Genomic DNA, 17,457 nt, shown 5'->3' with positions numbered 1-17,457 from the left:
GTAAACTGAATATCTGTGGATTTTGAACTGTTTAGGCAAAACAAGACATTTTGAAGACATCATAAATCATGTTATTTTCTGACATTTTATAAACAACAGTTAAGAAAATAATCGTACGATTAATTGACATGAAAACAGTTAGTTGAAGCCCTGTTATTTTAACCTTAGTCAGTAGGTTTGTCAAGTTAGTGGCATGTTAAATTGTACCCACTGATATACAGTATTTTAAATGCTTCATAAACAGCATTTCATAAACTTTTAGGTAGAACCCATTACGCTGATGGATGTGAAGAGAAATATAAAAAAAAACACAGAATGGTGAACCCGAATAAGCAAACACACACAAAAGCAGTACCACAAAACCCCTTATAAAGTACTCCAGTGTTGGAGTAATAGGACATTTCTTACTTCATACAAGAGTCAGACGTTTTCCCCAGGTTGTTTCACTACAGTTTTAGGGAGCACATTTTTCTGACACTGTAAACAGTCTAACAGACCTCTGAAAGCGGGACAGTGGGACATCTTCCCATGCAGGTTGACCTAAATACTCCGAAAAGCACACTGTTGGTTATTGTCTGGCTGCATATTTACACCAGAAGCATAAAAGAAATCAAGACAGAAGGCGGTTTCTGTTTCATACATCCGTATCACACAAATAGACAAGAGATTTACTGTTTTGTAGGAAAACTAGCTTGATGTTTGCTTGGCTAAGTGCCCGTCATTCACTTAGTCTTTAGTAGGTTTTCGAGAGAAAGAGGGATTATAAACCGCAGGATTACAGAGAAGCACAGAGGGCCAGCACCCTTTTTAGAGGATGAAAAAGAAAAACAGTGTATGTTGTGGATAGCTGTTATGGCTGGACAAGCGGCTGCTGTTCTGGCCACTGTTAGCAGAAAGAAAGGAGTGTGAGAGTGGGGTGGACCCATGTTAGTGGTGGGTGGGTTTTTTTTTTTTTTTGTCAAAGTGAACACGCAAGTGCATGCCTGCATAATTCTGCAGCTCTACATTTGCATTCATGTGTGTAGAAATGCTTATATACAGTTTACTGCTTGTGTGTGCCAACCGACGAAAATGTTCTGTGACATTCAATTTAGGTCCATTCAAGGACTTTGTATAAACAACCAATTCTATTAGAGCCTGACTGATACAGGATTTTACAGGCCAAAGTCAATTTCAATATTTGAGGTTTTAAAACAAATGTAATGACTGGAAGCAGGGGGAAACTGTTGGCTTAGCTCTATCAGAAGTGGAAAAACAATTAAACTCGTGGCTGCGACTAATGATGATTTTCATTACAGATACATCTGCCAGTTATTTTCTCAATGAAGTGTTTGGGCTCTTAAAATGTCGAATAATGGTGTAAAATGTCCATCATAATTTCTCAGTAATAAACAAGATGTCTCAAAATGTCTTGTTTTGTCCGACCAACTGTACAAAAACCCAAGATATTCAGTTAAGTATCAGGGGACAAAAGAAATCAGCAAATATTAGTTTATAATAATAGTTTTTCTCTGTATTTTTGCTTAAAAATATGACTTCAGAGTTTAACTTGTCAAAATAGCTGCAGAGTAATTGTCTGGTGTTTGAATAGTTGACTCATCGCTTCACCTTTCAAACCACCTTCCGGCAACCTCAGAGCTGACTTATTTACATTCTGGATCTTGTTTATTTGAGAGATACTGACAAAAAAATGTAAATAATGGATCGGTGACGGGCTTTGATTCAGCCACGCTAGCAGTTTCCGTCTGCTTCCAGTCTTTGTGCTAAGCTAAACTAAACACACTCAATTTCCGACACACAGATGAAGCTGATCAAATATTTTGATAATCGCTTAATCGTTTGGCCTTTTTGCTTGATAAATGAGATAAAGAGTCATTGCTTCTAGCTTCTCGATTGTGAGGATTTGCTACTTTTCGGTTTTCTACATCATTGTTAACTGAAAATCTTTTGGTTTGGGGCAAAACAAACAATCTGAAGACATTAACTTTGGGCTTTTAGGAAATGAAACAATTAATCAATTAACTGAGATAATAATTATGTTAGTTTGCAGCTCTGCATCAGATTATGGGTAAGACCCAAGCAATCAGAATGTTCCTACAACAAAACAACATAAATTACAGGTTTTGTCTTTTAGGTATTCAACAATATGTATAATAATAATAATAATAATAATAATACATACATATAATTGGTGTAAATCTGAAATTCACACTAAAATAGATCCTTTACTGTTGGAGAGTAGTCATAATGAAATAACATCTTGTGATCAGTGGGCTGTTCAAAGCTGTTTATCATTGTATAGACGGCAAGTAAAGTTTATAAAAGGTGGTGATTAACTGTATTTATCTTGTAGCTAATTGTTTTCTTGGACCTGCATTAACTAATTTTAGATTTAATGTTGAGACGCTATTTATACCATAGTGTAATATAAGATGCCCTCCTGGTCCACATAATGATACTGTGCACACTGTATGTGGCAGAAGCATGAAGCCTGTTAGCGACTTCCTCTTTAGATGCTGTAAAGGAAGCGTGGCCAACCACAGCAGGAGACGAGGCTGTGTCACTACTTTCAGCTCCGAGGAAGACGAAGCTGAGCGAGAGATTGATTTCATATTAGAGGATCTGGATACACCTGCTGTGTGAGATTACAAAGTTTTAGTCCAACATGGTATCGCCTGATGAGTTTTTATTAAAAAGTTGTAGCTGTTATCAAAGACTTGACTGTTAACGAAAGTTAATTTTAAAGCCTTCATCATGTGAAGACTTAACTATTTGAAGATTGAATTATTTTGTTATGGGAAGCCCTTTTAAAGTCACATACAGAATGTTATATCTGCACGACAATCACATGTGGCCATATCTCTCGCATATTTAAATAAGAACTCAGATGAATAAGATTATTTAAAAAAAAAAAAACGATAAAGAACTGCTACAAAATGCATTAATTGAAAAATCCCTAGTCACACATGAAAAATTCAAAATTGTAATGAGCTAAATGATAAATCGTTCATTTCATCATTAAAAAATAATCTGTCAGAGTTTTTAAGTCCCCTTGATTCTTTCACCAAAAATAGACATCTGAGACAGGAAGGCATTTAGGGTAGTGCAAAAGGAGATTTGTGTCATATTCAGTTTCTTTCTGTATGCAGGGTGAACAGAGGTTTCCATGCTGTTTTGCCCGTTTTTAATGTCAAGTTCAGTTGGAGGTTTTGGGTAGGATGGTGCAGTCAACTTCAAAGAAGTGTATCAGTAATATATTTGAATATTTCATGATACTGTTTAATGAAAGTTTACTTGCAACCACCTGTTTTAGAAGTGAAATGATGCCGTTACAGTTTGGTGTTGCGGCACTTTATTTCAAGTGTGTTGTTGAGTATTTTCCAGTCTTAAACCCAAACTGGTACTTTACAACTAATATTCAGAGACGTGTAGCAGAGGATTGTCCGTTAAAAGCAGTGAGAGGTACTCTAGCTTCGTTACTTTAATGAATTTTCTCATATAACCTGTTGGGAAAGTTTCTCAGTGCGTCATATTGCTGTAAATGTTCAGTTTTAAACTCTCATAAATGTTTAGAGGCAGTCTAATGCAGCTGTGTTTGTGACTGTGGTGCTGTTAACACTGTAGTTACAGCTGACAGGCCTGTTGTTTTGAAACTAGATAAGCTCATCAACATGTTGATGTTACTTTGTTCTGTGCTAGAACCAGGTTTCCCTGGGTTTATTCAGGGGTCCGTATTGCATAATAAGTGCACCTAGTTTGTGAATTTATTTTTGCAAAGGTGGTTTGCGTTGTATCAGGTGAACCACACTGAGCAGTTTTTTTTTCCACATTTTATTTAAAGGTCAGTAACAGCCTAATCCCACGCTGCTGGGCGCTGACACCAAGTCAAGCATAAAGTAGTGTTTTCAACTGACTGGTTGGTTGGTTGGATGGTTGCTGGAGGAAGTGGTTTTCTCGTTACCACATGTCTCAAATCAGTCACAATGCTCTGCATGTAGTGTTGTACCTTGTAGTTTTTGTAGTGGAGGATGCAGGTTATTGATGGCGCCACATTCGGGATGCAAATTTTAAGCGGTTTCCTTAATCGATAGTCGGCCACATTAATAATCAATAGTCAGAACAATTTATGGAACACAGCGGGCTGTTTCCATAATAAAAGCACCTACGTGCCCTGTGTTCGCTGCAACATCAGAGTAAATAATGAAGTTAAAGTACAGATTGAGTAAACACCAAGTTACTTGAATTATAAATTAAATAAAACAAGGTAATGACTTCATTTAAAACTGCAGAGCTTCTGCTCCCGTCTCACTTTTCAACAATTGGCTGGACAAAATCCAAAGATAAAACATAGCAAACAATGCTGCACGATTTCCAGGCTCCACTGGAGAACATACTTTAGATAAGACTAACTGAGTTGGACATATCTAACAATTGTAACCAAGTCTGACCCATCTTTCTTTCAGCAGAAGAGCTGTAGTCCTCAACAGGACACGCATCTTGTGTTTACGGGCTGCAATTAAAGAGTCTTTTCATTATCCATGAATCTGCCGATTATTTTCTCGATTACTTTAGTCTATAAAATGTCAGAAAATAGTGGAATTCGTCCAGGACACGGGCTGATACATTTTGCTGCAGTCATTTAACACTGTGATCTCACTAAATATGGGAGTTTCTTGGTGTCTGGTTCAGGTTATGCTGCATGGTTGTGTGTTGTAAATATTCCTCTCTCGTGTGTGTCAGGAGGCGGGAGGATGTCTGTGGAGGTGGACGTATTGCTGCAGGAGGCGAAAGAAAGCATCGAGGCGGCGCAGAACTACCGCAGTGAACTCCAGCAGCGCCTGCATGGCCTCAACCAGGCCCGCAAACAGGTACTGCACTCTGTTCACACCTCTACGGATCTAAAATAGACTGAACAGAGCGGATAGCACAACCATTTGGTCATGTGGAAAGCACCTTATGTTTCGGTTCTTAACTTCTTTAGAGTCATCTTTCTGGTTCACTTCTCTGTTGAAGGGAAAAGGGCTCATATTACTGCAGCCAATGTTGGCCTCTTGAGATATGATGGATTTTCCACCCTAACCGCCATCTTCGTCTGTTTCAATGCACTCTGTCTTACATATAAACTCAAGCAGGGCAGGACAGTATGAACTGTGTTAGCCTCTGACCCAAATGAATCCCAGGAGAGTATATTCTCCCTCTCTTTCTGTGCTATCTCTTCCTTCCTCCCGCTGTCTAGATTTACCTGTCCAGTTGGTCACAGTAAACAATGCTGCTATTTCCTGTTGCTATGGACAGACAGAAAGCCTTAGGAGAGATGAGGGAAGAGAAAGAGAGGAGAGGGACCAGGCCAGATTCTTGTCCAAAAAAAAAAAAAAAAAAAAAAAAAGGGGATGTGTCCAGACACTGCATGCCAACTTTCAGTATTTATTTTCGAATCAAGTGGCTGGAGACACAAATTGGTCAGTCATCAGAAATTATTGAGGTTTGATACCAAGCCTTACTAGTCACTTATATAAGTGTGCCAGTGCCAGGGTTTGAAGCTGGTCTAGCAGGATAACTGCGGGGAGAAGGAGAATGTGAAAAGCAGACAGACATTCTCCTCTAAATATCCAAAGGGAAAGAGAAAGAAGTCATCCTCTCTCCCTCCGAGACACATTCACTGCTGAGTCGGGATAAGATGACTCCACATTGAAAATTTTTTAGAAATACAAATGAACTTAAGGATTTAGGCTAAACTGAACACCTTCAGATTGTTGTATAAAATAAAATTTGAATAAAGTTTTTTTTTTTTTTTTTTTTTTTTTTTTAAAATTCTGAAAGCTGATTGGAAAAAAGCCAAATATTTTCTTATTTATTCAAACGACAGAATTCTGTGACCTGTAGTATTAAAACGTATTTCGCCGTTACCTCCAGTAACTACAGGTGTCGCCAAACCAACCAGGACTGAAATCTTCCAGCTTGCCATTGTAACGTGTATTTTGTTTGTTTTAATCCATCCAAAACGTGTAAACTTGTGTTTTTAGGTGTTGTTTGGGTTTTCAGGAGCAGTGACTTCCTAGAGTATGATCATCATTGTTGACTGTGTCCCCTCATAAAACCACAAATTGTTTTTACACAGTCAGTCAATATGGTTTATCGATTTTTCATGTGTGTATTTGTATGACCCTTTAAAAGTCCTTAGCAGTGCACTCCTACTTCAACGTTATTTAAAGCGGCTATATTCGATATTTTTAACAAAAACATCTGTGAAAACCCACCGTCCACTACCTGCTCAGCAGCAAACAGCAGACAGACACAGTCAGGGACCAGCTGGTGAACATAGCGGAGCATTTAGCAGCTGAAGAGCCAGATGTTTCCCTCAGGAGCAGGTGGGGACCAAAAACAGAGCTAAAAGAGAGGGAGTACTGGACTTAGATTAATCAAGTGGATGAACAATAATGTTTCTCCGTAACAGCTGGATGTGTAAATAAGCGACAGTTTGATAACACCATATCAGCTTAAAAGGTGATATGTCAATATGGTCACAACTTGTTTCTCCTGCTCTCAAGAAAACTAAAACTAAAAATCACTGTTGGTGTAGTTTTAAAATAATCTAATTTCATCGTGCGGCTAGCTTTCTTGCACAGTAATTTTTTTCAATCCGCAGCCACATTGACTATTTATGGATTTTGTATGGAGATATATATGAAGTACAGTGAAAAGTGCACTTTAAATTACTTCAGAAGTCCCACACACAAGTTTTTTTGCGTTTGTGTGTCTGACCCTCCCTCTGCCCAGTCCCAGCTGTTCCATCATACATTATTTTGGATCAAATATGGGGTGGGGTTTCTTTCCCATAACCCCCCCTTTTTTTCTTCTCCACAGCAGGGATGGCTCACAACCAGATTTTAGGAACTCAGGAAATGTTACACACACACACACGCAATGAGAATAAGAAAGGAGATAACAGAATGTGTGTGTGTGTGTGTGTTAAATCTCTAGACAATACCATCACTGCAACGTCTCGTCTTTGTAAGAGGAGTTTTCCAAACATTTGGGAAAACTGTCTCTTTGGGCTGATGTCAGATCATCTCCTCCCATGTTTGAGAAATTATTTGATGATCTCTGGTTATTTGTTTTAGTTTGACTATTATTTTACCTACGCCAAAATATTGATCATTGGCTGTCTGTGTCGGACTGATAGTCGTCAGGAAGTGATGCATTGTCGCCGGTGGAAAATGTTCTGTGTCTGCAACGCAACACAAACACACACACACACACACACACACACACACACACAGTTCAGTGTGTATTCTGGCAAAAACCCAGTGTGTGTTTCCCACTCAGTCATACTGTAGCCCTTTATCAGTGCAGCAGTTGTCAATCAGCCATCCGTTTCCTGCTCTCTCTCTCTTTCTCTCGCTCTCTCTCGCTCTCTGTATGCTCATTGTGAAATCGTTGGGCTTGTGTGTGTGTGTGTGTGTGTGTGTGTGTGTGTGTGTGTAAACTTGTGTATAAAATTGTGATTTGGAAAGAGGAACTGAAACAACCTCTACCTCTGATGACAAAGCATCAAGCTTCCTGACAAGCTACTTGTCAGTGAGGGCAGACTGTGCTGAGACTTTCTATGGTCCAATTCATAGTTTCCGGGTCTGCAAGTCCACGACGGTCCGCGCAGACCCTCTGCGGACGTCTGCGTGCAGAAATTGGAGTCTGCTGGACTATCTGCACTGTGTGTGATTGTAGTGTATGGATAGAGGTGTGTCTGTCGAGTGTGCAGTCCACGTCCATCCGAGGGCAAGCGAAAACCATGACCTGGCCTTAAGGCGTAGTAGTAGTAGTAGTAATAGTAGTAGTGCCTCTGTATCTAAAGCCTGATACTATGTACTGTCTTGTGTCTTATTCCTCTGTGCCACAGAGCTCCATTGTTGTCCAAGAACTTTTTAACAACAGCCTTCTGCTGCCCAAAATACTGACAGGAGCTTCAAATAGGTGTTAATCCACCGCTGAAAATATCCCCAACCTTTGCACTACGTCATCCCGTTTGACCAGCTGTTTTCAGAAACCACTAAGCTTTTTTTTTTTTTTTTAAATAAATAAAAACTGAAATTAATTGTTGCAGCTGTAATCCTGTGGGAACATCCTCAGTTGTTTGTAAACAAGAAAACTGTCTACACTGACTGTCCCGACAATCTTTCAAGTAGTCGTCAAAATTTTCTGCTCTGGACAATGATTGACCAGCAGAAACACTCTTTGGTTGTCCTTTTAGCACCACTCAGTACTTTTTAAGAGAGGCTGATTAAAAAGTACTAACTTTTTCAGCACTGAAGTAATGAATCCTGCAGAAAAATCTCAATACACTGATTAATCGGTTAGTTGATCGACATGAAACCAAGCAGCATCTATTCTGATAATCGATTCATCATTTCCTGGGCAAAAAAAAGAAAACGCAAAACACTGTCTCCAGCTCCTCTGATGTGAGGAGCTGCTGCTTTTCTCCGTTTTATATCATTGGAAACTCAATGAGACATTACTCTGGACTCTGGGAAATCTTGAAGGGCACTTTTCAACATTTCTCTGACCTTTTTCATAGACCAAACAATGAATCGACTGATTAAGAAGCCAATCAGCAGAACAGTCACAAATAAAAACTGTCTAGTTTTGAAATTGCATAAACAGACCCTCTTTGAGAGGACTTTTCTGGGTGCAGTAAACTTGTCTTTTAACAAACTTCCAGGACATTGAGACAGTCCAGACTAGATCGTTAGCCACCGCATTCGACCCCACAGGCTCACATCCTCACCTTTTCTTTTGCCTTGTTCCTCTTCTCTCTGTTCTGTAGGTTCGGGGAAGCTCAGGTCAGGCCCGTGAGGCCCTCCGGAGGCACTTTGCAGAGCTGCAGGCAGCAGCAACGCGGTTGCTGACGGAGCGGCTGTCTGCCCTGCTGGCTGAGGTGGACACCATCGAGGCCAACAGCGTCAAACCGCTGGATGACTGTCAGAGCCTCATCGAGCACGGGGTGGCCCAGGCCGACGATCTGCTGAGAGAGGGTGGGTCATCCTAAAATCTCTGCAACCATCTGTAAAACATTTATTTTTTTTTCATGGAGAAGGGTTGTTTTCTGCCTGTTACTCACATCTTCTTGCTGTTGATACATGATACTAAAATACATTTCTTTGGGTTTTGGACTGTTGGCCATTCAAGACAAGACATTTAAAATTTATTTTTCGGCTAAACTGATTAGTTGAGAAAATAATTTGCATAGTTACCCTGAGTTCCAATCAGATAAGAAAGGAAGTGAGTTAAATATAGCCTCTCTCTCTCTCTCTCTCTCTCCCTCTCCAGGGGAAGCAGCTCTGCGTTGCGGTCTTGGGGAGAAGGAGGACAAACTGGGCAGTTTCACTAAGAAGGCCATGCATATCCAACTGGACAGGTACTGGACACAGACACGCTCTTTATGGCTGCAGGCATTTCCCTTGTCACAGACTGGCTCAGGGAATGTGACAAGAAGGGGAGTCCATGCAAAGGTTACACTAAAAACAAACCAATTTTTGTTGGTTGTTGGTAAAGGTAACACAAATGATCAGTGTGGTGCGGAGAGCAGCAAGTTTACCCACAGAGTCGGTGCACGGGTGAGTGGGATGTGTGCTGTGGTGGTGTTTTATGAGGAGGAGCAGAAGAAGCTGATGCAAGGTGGACGTCAGCAGTTGAAAGAGAGAGCAAGTGAGCACGTCGGCTTTTATGGTCCGGCCCATGTGGATGGCCCAGGTGAACCGCATCAGCTGACGACCCTCCTGTGTCAACCCACTGCCTGCCGAGGTTTGCCAGGGCAACCTCCAAGACAGTGGGAGGGGCGTCACACGCTCAATTAGGCAAAACGAACCACCTGCTATGTGTAACACTGTACTGTGGTCTGAAATCCCCCTGTAACCGTCCTTTACAGAAATAGTGGTACTTCCTGGTGCTTTGTATCACCAGTTTGCAGTTATCCATTCTTGAATTATTCTCTAACTGGTTCTATGTGTGTTTTCCAGTCTACCAGAGGTACCAGCATTGGTGGACGTGCCCTGTGTTTCAGCCCAGCTGGACGACTCCCTGCTGGGGCTGCTGAGGGACCGGGTTTCCCGCCACGGCTCTGTCGCCTCCCACCCGCCCGTCCAGATAGAGGAGCTACAGGAGAGACCGGGCGGTATCCTGGTCCGCTGGTGTAAGGTCTGCAAGGGAAAGGGACACAAATATGAAGAAGCTACTCACATACATCGTGAAAATGTTTATGTGCATGTGAAGTACTTGAAACCTTGTTGTTTTATGTGTGCGTCAGGTGGACGAGGACTTTGCAGCAGCAGATTATCGGCTGCAGCACCGGCGGTCTGGCAGCGGGGGGAGCCAGTATGAGGATTCCTACATTGGACGGGAGTGTGAGTTTCTGGTTCTCCACCTGGACCCGCACACAGATTATCTGTTCAGGGTCTGCGCCCGTGGGGAGGGTCGCACCGAGTGGAGCCCCTGGAGCATCCCACAGACAGGATACACCACGCTCGCACCGCATGGTAGGTGAAGACCTGTCACCCGACCCACGCAGGGCTGCGCGGTAACTTTTTTTTTTTTTAAAGGGCTGAAGTGGAGGTGCAGAGGTAGAAATATTGAAATGATCTCTGGCCCTGCACACAACCGGCTCAGAGCGGGAAACAGAAAAAGAAGATACTTGTTGATTGTGTTGATAGAGCTGCTGAGCTGGACATTGAGCAACTGGACATGACACACGTGACGTTGATTCATAATGAGAACATAAGTTAACAACTGGCAAAATGCTGTTTAAGGGTCTTTTCACTGAATTACAAACACACATGAATTCTCAAGAGCTCTAGAGTGGCAATCACTGACTAGTTTCACATTTTGTCAAGGGGAAACTAAGGCACGGCATGAAATCAAAGACCCTCCTCTTCACCCCGAACCAGCCTAGAAGACACACCTTCGAATGTGAAAGACTGGCACATGCAAAATGCAGCGGATCTTAGGCAACAGATCGGTAATACAGTGCTAAGGAAGGTGTTGGTGGTGTGTGAGATGTGAGTTGGTTCTCCTGACCTGCGCTTTTGCCTCCAGGTCATTCTAACAGCACGCTGTTTGTTTTCTTCTTCCTCCCTGCAATATTTAAAACTGATCCACTCCAAAAAAACCCAGTAAGAGTGGAAAAGAGCAGTGAGGAATGGTGACACCGCTGACTTTGGTGTCAAGAGCGATGCATTTCCTGCCGTTGCATCATAATGAAAGTCTCTCTGAAAGCTGAAACAGAGCGGCAGGAAGAGACGGCTCTGCATTCGTAGTAACTAAGCACCGCAGATACAGACGTCCTGATACGGCTCTGACAATGAGAATTACCATTCAACTGAAATGCACTGAGGAGTACTACAAAGTCCAGGAGGATCGACTAAACCGATCGCCATTGACGGGGCGGTGAGGCCTGCCCCGGTGGTGTCTGCTGATGAAGGCAGTTCCGGTTTTATTTGTCCACGTTTTGAGAAGTAGTCTCTGAGCGGGTAGGGGGACATAACACAAAGGAGACAGAAAGCACTCATACAAGGATTCTTCACTCCATAGTTGAATAGCTACATACGCTTAGATATTTACAGTTACAACATAAAAATCAAAAACCTTCATTTGCCGGAATTTAGCAACAGAAAAACACATCAGATACAGTCTTTTTAACCCCCCGCTTCACAGACGGATTAAATAATGATGAAACTAAACAGCCAGAAAATTACAGTCATTAATGTGTGTGCGTGTGCGCGTGTGTGTGTGTGTGTGTGTGTGTGTGTGTGCGTGCGTTTGTCTGTTCTTTCATTATAACAGAGTGGTGTCCGGGCACCGAGGGCTACATCCTGAGCAGCAGGAGAAACATCGCCCTGCGCAATGACTCCTCCCAGTCGCGCTGCCCTGTCCTCTACTCCAACGCACCCACCTACTTCTGTGGCCAGACGCTGACCTTCAAGTACGCACTCACACACACACACACACTCACACACTCACACAAATATACAGTAAATACACCGGGACCCTTTCAAACACTTGTAGATTTATTTATGCCTTATTTTTACAGCTGTAGTTGTGTTTCTCCAGGGCTGAAGCAAATTTTCAAATTAGTGTATAATATGTTGACTCTTTCCTTTTTCTCCTGGACTCATTCACAGTGATGTAACTTGTGCGTCTCATATTTTGTGTTTGTAGGATCTCTGCAGCCAGTCAGATGGATCGCAGGGACAGTCTGGGCGTGTGCGTGGACAGCGGGAGGGGGGCAGAGTCACTTCAGAGAGACCAGGCCGTCTGCATTTCCACCAATGGTATGCTGACACAAAGGCCCCATTTACACCTGCTATTAACCTAAGATCTGTATCTGGATTCATTACCTGGATAAAGAAATCCGATCCAACTGCTATTCAAATGCGTTCTCGTTGCGCCCGCGTTGGGATCTGATCTCGATATGCACATTATTTAGGCATCATTTGACTTGTCAACAAAGGTGGTGTCACATGGTTTACATGGGCGGTGTTCAGAGAAGGTGGGAGAAGCAAACAAGATGCCATTTTTATTAACTGGATAAACTACACACATATGGGTAAACTGTCGGACTGAAGCTGAAACCGAAGCCGATGCTCAATAGTGATAAAACTAAAGTTACTGTTTTTGGTTTCATGTAATGGAGAAAACTTAGCTCGCTTTAATATCTTGGTATCAGTGGATCAATAACGGCTCACTTCAGAATGCCGTTCAGGAGTTGCTTAAGCAGGCCTCCGGTGCCCTGTTTGTACAGGACGTACCCGATCCGAGCGGCCTGGCCCGCGGGCGCAGTGGGAAGCTGGGCGTCGTCCGGAGAGGGAGGGGACAGAGGGAGGTTGACATTAACGGTGCCACAAGTGGAACAAGAGCACGGCGTGAAGTGGGTGTAGATATTAGATTGTCAGTTCTGGAAGGCAGCGGAAATTGTCGGCCATTAGTGCAGTGGGGGAGGGGGTTTCTTAAGGCTACTTTACAGATTTAACTCTGATTAAATGACGTGAGTATTTAACACGCTGCTGCTGATAAAAAGGTCTGTGATACTGTTGAGTCTGTTCCCCTGAAGTGATGGAGCAGTTGTGTATCCGTGTTTCTCTGCTGTAGGGGCTGTATTTGTAAACGGCAAAGAGATGACCAACCAGCTGCCCGCCATCATCATGGGCTCCGCCGTGACCTTTGACATGGAAGTGGTGAACCTGTTTCCCGTCAGCAACAATAACCTGAGTGAGGGGGGCAACTTCAAGCTGAGGGTGACCATTGGCTCGGGGAACCGGGAGGTGGTGTTTGATTGGCTGGTGGACCAGGCCGTGGACTGCCTCTTCTTCGGCTGCTCTTTCGTCCACTCCGGCTGGAAAGTGCTTGTGTTCTAAGGGTTCCGTCGCTCAGTTTTAAAAGAGAAAAGCAAGAGCGGATCCTTCAGTCTGCTGGAGTTTAAGAGTTTCCTCACACGGGCTCCGTTGTCTTCAGTTTCATCTGTTTTCTTCTGTTCTATTTCCTTTTACATCCGAAGCTCTGACAGGACGGCTGCAAAGTCTGGAAAAATAGGAAAATCAGTCATTTCTTCCCTGAATGGTCCTCAACTCAACAACGGCTAACTTTCAGAGGTCGGCTCTCCACATCAGCGGCTGCCCACAACATTCGTCAGTAATTATCCACGAAGCCTGGAAATCCTGCAATTCCTTCACGTATCTTTCCAAACACGGAAAATTCCTGGGACAAAACTGGCCAGCGAATGTCCTGGAAAACAGTTCAACTTCGCCAGATCTCGACGTCAAAGCAGCAGCGGAGAGGTTGCGACGAGAGGCACAAATAGAAGTGAAACGTTAAGAAACACAGCGCGTTGTTAAACAGAATTTAAAGCCGCTGTGAAGACTAATCCTCAAAGACTCCTGCAGCCTACTACTGCAAAACCTATTTCCTCTGGGGCCCAGTGAAGTAAAAACCGTAGCCTTTTTCACACTCTTCAGCCTCCTAACCCCTGACCCAAAGAGGGCAACGCAGGGTAAAGCTGTCATTGATGGTGCTCCAGAGGGAATATTTTTGCAGCAGCAGAACAGATGAACAGGGCGGCAGACAAGTTTTAAAGAGCGTCCTGCTGCATTTACCAGAGTTTTAGTTCTGTTTATTTCGTCAAAAGCAGCAGCTTGTTTCTTTGGCTCAGAGGCACAGATTCAGTCTGTTTACATGCACATAAGTAACTTGGTTGCTGTTGGGTTTCTGCAGTAAAATGAATCTTTCACTTGTTCAACAAACCTGGTTTCTGTTGTCAGGACTTAGAGAAACCTGACTTCCTCTGGAGAAACAACGATGTCCGAGAAGTCCGTTTCCAATCAGCTCTAACACGCGTGCCTGACAGACTTCACAGAGGGGAAAGCCATCACTGTGATAACTGCTCGCGCTAGCTACAGTCCTCTCGCTGAGTTGTTGCTCCAAATGCTCCGACACAGACGAGGGGGGGGAAGAAAAAAAAAAAAAATCAGCGAGCATTTTGACATAACACAGCCGCGCTTCCAAAACGGGGCGAGCTGACCTGCCGCATGCAAGCGCACATTCTGGGTAGAAGACTTTCTAATGTGAATGGTGCATTTCTGCCCTTTAACCTCGTCTCACTGCCTCCACCAGTGAAGCCGCCGGGCTGTTTTTGGTCCGAACACCCGGTTATCGCCTTTCTTATTTTTCAGTAGCCTGCTTCCTCTGAGTCACTTGGTTTCTTTTGTGCATGTAAACAGGCTGACTATGACCGGGAGGGTCCCTGCCCTCCGAGGAAAGGGACGTGATTGATCCCGATTTTTTTTTCCAGACTCTCTGCAAACCCCGTCGATCAGAGCAGTCTCACAAACGTTGAGCAGGAACTGGTCGCTTTTCTTCAGGGAGCTGCGTCGGGAGGACCGACACATTTGTGTTCACGGCATCTTCTTGGCTTTTGGTTTGTTTTGTTTAAGTTTCCTGGGCCTTCTGATAAGGGGGGCCGTTGTTTACAGCTATTTTTATTTTTATTTTTTGGCATCCCCTGTGAGCAGGGGAAGAGTTTGGATGGGAGTTTTATCTATGCATTGTCTTCATTTAGCCATAGTAACAGTTTGACAACTTCTGTAGATGAAACCACAGCCTGTTAGGACACACACACACACGCACACTGTTCCCTGGAGGCCACGGGATGTGTTTTTGGGAGCAGACAATCTGCCACTGCCTCTTAAAGGTTTTGAACTGTTGAACCTGCTGGGTTTTGTTCTCTTTTTTTTTTAAACATAAAAACCGTCACTGTGAAAGTCTCACCTCCTCCTGTATTTTTCTTTGCGTCTTAATCCTGCTGCTGCAAACGTTTAAAGGGACAGTTCACCAAAAAAACCCCGCAACCCACCCTGCGTGTCGCCTGCGTGTCGCCTGCGTGTCACCTGCGTGACTGAAGTTTTGGACTGAATGTTGAGAGGTTTGGGGAAATGGGCTGAATCCAGCCTGAGTGGAGCCCAGCAGCCAGCGGGACGTCGCGAAGCCGCAACACCGCAAGCCTCAGAAAACAAAGGCAGTTGAAAGATTCAGACCGATAATTGTGTCTCACCTAATGCGACGACTGCATTTGTCCTGTTGTCGCACAAATACAGGGGATCTGCAGGTCTGGAAAAGCCCTTAAAGCCTCAAGTATTGAGAAGACTTACATTTCATTTACAAAAGTCTCACATCAATGTTTGTTTTGTTGTGTTTTTTTGGTTTTTCCGTCCATCAGTCCAAAACTCAAGGGTATTTCATTTACTGGTGTATGTGACCAGAAAAAGCAGCAAATCTTTACATTTTGTAGCTAAAACCAACAAGTGTTTGACATTTTTCCTTGAAAAATGACACAAAAATTTTTTTCAATCTTTTTATATTATTATTATTTATAATCAGTTAATCCATCAATCCATTGTAATGATAAGTAATTGTAGTTCCTAGGAAGTTATGATGGTGAAACAGGTCTTAAATTTCTGTCTCTAACCCGGTGAACTCTACAGGAACCCTGCAAACCGGAAAGTTGCTCCTTTGTGTCTCGTATTTTCCCTGGTAGTTTCATTGTTTTCACGGCTTCGTACTTAGGCCAGTTTACCCTCGTGTGACTCACCTGACGTCGTCCGAGCCAATTAGGAGCTTGAGAAGTGCTTGGGAAGAGGCGGATTTAGCAGCTTCGGCTGTCGCCAGTCAGAAGCTGAAAAGAACGTGAGAGTTTCTCCGGGGTTTTTGGCTACGGCAACGTCTCTACAAAGGCAATGAAGCAGACGCTTTGGAAAAGTTTAGTTCAGCCAGCTCAGCTTTCTATTAGTTTTGTTAGTTTTATGTTTGTTACTATTTTCAGCCAGTTACCTTTGGATCTGGCTTTAAGTATTTTGTCATCTCGCCATAAAGAAGTGTTCTCTTCTTCTTCTTCTTCTTCTTTTTTTTAAAAATTTGCTCATTTAACTTTGAATATTGAAATCCCAACAGAATATTATATCATCTCTCGAGAACATGTCCTGTGTTCTTGTGAGACGCCTCTTTGTCTCAGAGAGGAACAACTCCTACCGATGAAATGAGGGGGAATAAAAAAGAACAGAACATGAAGACGACCAGCCTTTGGTCCTGAGATGAAGACACAGGTCGAGACGAGAAAAAGAAAAAAAAAAGAGATGTGGCTGTAAGAACCGGAAGAAGCGAGTAAAGTTCTTTTTTTCACGTCAAACTGAAATCCTTGACTGTCTCTGTGAAGACGGAGAAAAGCTGTTCAACAGCTGACAACTCCGGACAGACAGGTGGCGATCTGGGCTGTAGAAGCAAACTTTGCCCTTAGGTTGAACTGTTGCCTTTCAAATAATGGAGCCGTTTCTCCGAATCACCAGCTCTTACCCTGTTTTTTTTGTTTGTTTTCGCATCGACAATCTTGAACCGTGTCGACAATCCTGCCGCCTGAACGGGAGGGTGAGCGTTTGCTTCACGAGCGATGGTTGATGGTCACTGACCAACGTGAGAGACGACCCCCGCTCGGTCGCCGGAGGCGGCTGCTCCTGCTGGGTCATCAGAGACAGATTAATGTGAGGATACCAGATAGGAGACGCCGTTTGACCCGTGAACAGCAGAAAAACAAAGGCCTGGAAAACGTGACGCTTCCTCCTTTGGTCTTTAATTCCTTTAACGGATCCCGTAGAATATTTTAATTGTTTGTAACCAGGGCTGCCACTGACCGTTATTTCTAAGTAGTTGATGAATCGTTTTGTCTCTCAAACGACAGAAAACAGCGACAAAACGCCTCCACAGTCCGAGGTGACGCCTTCAAATGTGCTGTTTTGTTCGACCGACAGTCTAAAACCCAAAGAGCCTCAGGTTACTGTGATCTAAGAGAAAAGCAAAAAAAAAAAAAAACCCGACTCTGGGGAAGCTGGAAATGTTTGGCATCGAAACGAACAAACAAACAAAAAA

At 43.2% G+C, this 17,457-nt stretch overlaps 2 protein-coding genes across 6 annotated transcripts in view; one reads left to right on the top strand and one right to left on the bottom strand.

The window, feature by feature from the left end:
- The window catches only part of LOC120805943 (mpv17-like protein), a 23,529-nt gene extending 13,843 nt beyond the window's left edge, over positions 1-9,686 (bottom strand). Inside the window, exons 1-4 of one of the 5 annotated variants that reach the window (XR_005709615.1) lie at positions 9,597-9,686; positions 9,249-9,512; positions 8,783-9,058; positions 6,340-6,387 (exon numbers count right to left, since the gene is read on the bottom strand). The gene's annotated coding sequence lies outside the window, so the exon portion shown is untranslated. Of the gene's footprint in view, positions 1-6,339; positions 6,388-8,782; positions 9,059-9,115; positions 9,168-9,248 lie in introns of those variants that run through there. The other 4 variants (XR_005709611.1, XR_005709613.1, XR_005709612.1 and 1 more) reach the window with 4 other exon arrangements.
- The window catches only part of crlf3 (cytokine receptor-like factor 3), an 18,766-nt gene extending 1,309 nt beyond the window's left edge, over positions 1-17,457 (top strand). Inside the window, exons 2-9 of the mRNA XM_040156507.1 lie at positions 4,741-4,868; positions 8,822-9,029; positions 9,325-9,412; positions 10,014-10,191; positions 10,301-10,529; positions 11,833-11,971; positions 12,208-12,320; positions 13,138-17,457. Coding sequence (XP_040012441.1) covers positions 4,752-4,868; positions 8,822-9,029; positions 9,325-9,412; positions 10,014-10,191; positions 10,301-10,529; positions 11,833-11,971; positions 12,208-12,320; positions 13,138-13,403 — 1,338 coding nt within the window. The 5' untranslated portion in view covers positions 4,741-4,751 and the 3' untranslated portion in view covers positions 13,404-17,457. The remainder of the gene's footprint in view (positions 1-4,740; positions 4,869-8,821; positions 9,030-9,324; positions 9,413-10,013; positions 10,192-10,300; positions 10,530-11,832; positions 11,972-12,207; positions 12,321-13,137) is intronic.

The sequence above is a fragment of the Xiphias gladius genome, chromosome 3 (genome assembly GCF_016859285.1).
Source record: "Xiphias gladius isolate SHS-SW01 ecotype Sanya breed wild chromosome 3, ASM1685928v1, whole genome shotgun sequence".
Taxonomy (NCBI): Eukaryota; Metazoa; Chordata; class Actinopteri; order Istiophoriformes; family Xiphiidae; genus Xiphias; species Xiphias gladius.
The sequence above is the reverse complement of the archived record's forward strand: the minus strand, read 5'-3'. Positions and strand labels throughout refer to the sequence as shown.